The sequence below is a fragment of the Mesitornis unicolor genome, unplaced genomic scaffold (genome assembly GCF_000695765.1).
Source record: "Mesitornis unicolor isolate BGI_N332 unplaced genomic scaffold, ASM69576v1 scaffold22756, whole genome shotgun sequence".
Lineage (NCBI taxonomy): Eukaryota > Metazoa > Chordata > Aves > Mesitornithiformes > Mesitornithidae > Mesitornis > Mesitornis unicolor.
This window is the reverse complement of record NW_010189288.1, coordinates 1-3,948: the sequence shown is the minus strand read 5'-3', so window position 1 is coordinate 3,948 and position 3,948 is coordinate 1. Positions and strand designations below refer to the sequence as shown.

Here is a 3,948-nt window from a genome sequence, read left to right as displayed (position 1 = left end):
AGATGGAAATGGTTTCACAGAATGGCTCGGTTGGAAAAGCCCTCTGAGATCACCATGTCCAACCGTTCCTGTCTACCCCCTAAACCATATCCTTAAGTACCTCATCTACCCGCTCTTTAAACACATCCAGGGATGGTGACTCCACCACCTCCCTGGGCAGCCTGTTCCAGCTTCTGACGACCCTCTCAGGAAAGAACTTCCTCCTTCTCTCTAACCTGAACCTCCCTTGGCACAGCTTGGTGCCGTTTCCCCTTGTTCTATCCCCCATCACCTGGGAGAAGAGCCCAGCACCCACCTCTCCACAACCTCCCTTGAGGCAGTTGGAGGTGGTGATGAGGTCTCCCCTCAGCCTTCTCTTCTCCAGGCTAAAATTCCTTGAACTTTAACTGAACAATTCCTTGTTCAGTTAAATATAGGCAGAGAAAAGTCCTGCTGCTGAGTCTGCATAACCTCTTTATTATTTTCCCCCAGAAATGGGGTTGCTGTAGTGTCCCAGTTCCTGTGCGGGTCTGAAACAGAGACATCATCAGTGCTGTTTTATAGTAACCACTTCAGAAAGTGCTACCATGTTAATAGGGACTAAAAAAAGCCCCACGTGAACCCAGTGGTTGCTAATGCTGGAATATTCGTGTGCCAGACGTAGAAACAGCAGCCTGGGCTGGTGGAGGTGTCCCTGCCCATGGCAGGGGTTGGGCTGGGGTTGCTTTGAGGTCCCTTCAACCCAAACCATTCGCCTGGGATTGGGTTTAAGAGTTCCCAGGTGCTTCCCTGAGCCCACTTGTATGGCAGCTCATTTGGGGTTGTTTGTTTTGGAGCAGAGGAGGTGAGGGGAGCCCTCATCCCCTCTTTGGCTCCTGAAAGGAGGGGGAGCGAGGGGGGGTTGGGCTCTGCTCCCCAGGAACAAGCGATGGGAGCAGAGGAAATGGCCTCAAGTTGTGCCAGGAGAGGGTGAGGTTGGATTTTGGGAAAATTTCTCAATGGAAAGGGTTGTGAGGGCCTGGCAGGGGCTGCCCAGGGCAGTGGTGGAGTCCCCATCCCTGGAGGGGTTCAAGCAGTGGTGGATGTGGCACTTGGGGCCATGGTTTAGTGGCCATGGTGGGGGTGGGTTGGGTTGGACTGGGTGATCTTGGAGGTCTCTTCCAACCTCAATGTCTCTGTGATTCTCTAATTCCTGTCACCACTGGGGCTTTGGGGCCACTTGCTCCGTTAATTAAAGCGCAGTCATTTAGGCGTGGAGGAAAGGGGACTGAATATCTCGGTGGGACAAGGACTAAGTAATTTCTTGTGTATAAGCTTGGTCTGACCACAGACCGGTGGCTGTAGGTGGCTCCTGGATTCGGGTTATGCAGGGAAGGGGATGCTGAATGTCACCATCGTTGGCTCTTAGTTTCCTTCAGAGCAGGAGGGTGGTGCTGAGTTGCAGTTGGGACAGACCCGAAATGAAACTGTCGAGAGGAGATGCTCCAAAAAGGCCACTCGTGCTCCTGACACCTAAAATAGCCAGGATCTTTAATCTGAAGCAAACATTTGAGCTGATGGCTCGGTTTATGGACTGGTGTCAACTGCTATTGAGGATTTGGAGCGAGGTTGTAAATTTGGGCTTTTTTTCCTTGTGCCAAGTGAAATTTTCTGAAGAAAAGGATGAAATGGTCACAGCTCCGCGTTGTTGTTAAATTAACTGACCTAAAAGCCGTCATTATTTCATTTTCAAACTGAAAACAAGGGAGGCCGTGGTTGATGAGATGACCGCGTGAGATCCCCAGTTCTTCAGAGATCGACCAGTGCCTGAATAAAACTTGTACAAGTGATTTACTGCAACTCAGTGACGGGTTTGGCTCAGTGATTTGTACGCTGACGCGTCTTGAAAATAGTCAAAAACTATCAGAGAGAAGCTTTTTTTAAACAGGACTCGTTCACTTTAATATAAATATTTTAATTAAAAAAAAAAACCCAACCGTAATTCATCCAACTCTGCCCCAGCACAAAGGGTGAAGAGCTGCAAACCTCTCACCTCCACATTTCCATTCATTGGGAATTCGTTGGGTAAACCGAGAGAAAATGCAGTTGCTGCTTGGAGGAGTCTGACCTTGTATTGTTAAAGGCAAAAAAACAATAGATGGCACTGAATTATTTTCCATAATATCCTCGCGTGCGGTCGCAGAAAGAACAAGAGCAGCGCGGTGCCTTTGTCCGGGAGGAATGTGAGGAGTTTGCTCTGGGCCAGGGCCGTTTGCCGTCCACACGGAGGAATTTCCTGCGGTCGGAGGAGTGGGAGCTTCGTGGGTTTGGGATAAGAGGAGCTGCGTTGTGGTGGGGCCGCTCGGGTCAGGACCCCGCGGACAAACGCCCCTTGTGTGTCCCTGCGCCTCTTGGCGCCCGCGGGTCTGCGTCTTCAGCTTTATTTCTGTGGTTTGTTTTCTAATGCAACTCGGTGGTTCTGGTCCGACGTGGTGAGGGTTGGTTGTGAAAGGATGAGTCGCTTCACCAAAGCTGCTTCGTGTCTTGTTGTTTGGGTGGTGGAGCTCAAAACTGCACCTCCACGGCCTTGTTCTTGACCGCATCCCCTCTTTGGCTCCTGAAAGGAGGGGGTAGTGAGGGGAGGTCGGGCTCTGCTCCCCAGGAACAAGCGATGGGAGCAGAGGAAATGGCCTCAAGTTGTGCCAGGGGAGGGTGAGGTTGGATTTTGGGAGGAATTTCTTTACTGAAAGGGTTGTGAGGGCCGGGCAGGGGCTGCCCAGGGCAGTGGTGGAGTCCCCATCCCTGGAGGGGTTCAAGCAGTGGTGGATGTGGCACTTGGAGCCGTGGTTTAGTGACCATGGTGGGGTTGGGTTGGGTTGGACTGGGTGATCTTGGAGGTCTCTTCCAACCTCAATGACTCTGCGCTTCAAAAAGCTCAACTTTGCTGGAACTGGACAACTTGGAGAGGCCCAAAACGCTTCTGTTCTTGGGAGATTTTGGGCAGACTACGAGGTATCATGGCACACCATCACCAGCATGAGGAGCACCAGAGTGCATCCTAATTCTGCACCACTTGGATCTTTGGCCAAGATCTTGGATCATTGGCCAAGAGGAAATGGCCTCAGGTTGTGCCAGGGAGGGTGAGGTTGGATCTGGGGGAGATGTCTTTATTTGAAGAGTTGTGAGGGCCTGGCAGGGGCTGCCCAGGGCAGTGGTGGAGTCTCCATCCCTGGAGGGGTTCAAGCAGTGGTGGATGTGGCACTTGGGGCCATGGTTTAGTGGCCATGGTGGGGTTGGGTTGGGTTGGACTGGGGGATTTTGGATCTCCTTTTTCCCTTTTTCTTTCTTTTTTCTTTCTTCCCCTTTCTTTAATCCTCTTTTATTCTTCTTTCTTTTCTCAAGGTTCTGATTAAACATCACATCCAATGCAGTGTTCACGTGGTACAAATCAGTTTAGACACCATAGCTGTTTGTTCCTGTACTGGGCTTTGTAAACTTCCAGGAATTACTGAGTGCTAACCCAACAGTTTCTCACAGCACAGGAGCCCCACAGCCATCACCGTCAAACCGAATAAACTCCAAGGGTCTCATATTAAAACCCTTGTTTCTTTTCCTCTTCCCTTGTCGCTCTCCAGGTTGCAAAGGTGCAGAAGCATGGCCGACCTGGACCACAACCTCAGCCTCGCGGACGCTCTGACGGAGCCGCCTCCTGAGATCGAGGAGGTGGTGAAAAGGGACTTCATCGCCACGCTGGAAGCGGAGAAATTCGAGGACGAGGTTGGCGAAACGGTGGATAAAACAGACTATGTCCCTCTGCTGGACGACGACGATGCCAAAGCCGGGAGCCAGGAGCCGAAAAGCAAAGCCCACGCGGACGGCGTTCAGGTGGAGCGTAAGTGTCCGAACCCAAAAAGCCGCGTCGCTTCGCACCCCGGAGCGCTTTTGCTTGTGGCGATAGCGCAAATCACAGAATCACAGAATCCCAGAGCG

The 3,948-nt window shown here is 51.6% G+C and overlaps 1 protein-coding gene across 1 annotated transcript; it reads left to right on the top strand.

The window, feature by feature from the left end:
• Positions 1–3,612: 3,612 nt before the first annotated feature.
• On the top strand, positions 3,613–3,850 carry LOC104541867 (microtubule-associated protein 4-like; the record flags this gene model as incomplete). The annotated part of the gene is made up of 1 exon (XM_010186019.1): positions 3,613–3,850. A coding segment is annotated over exon 1 (238 nt), but the record flags the coding sequence as incomplete, so codon positions are not given.
• Positions 3,851–3,948: the final 98 nt, after the last annotated feature.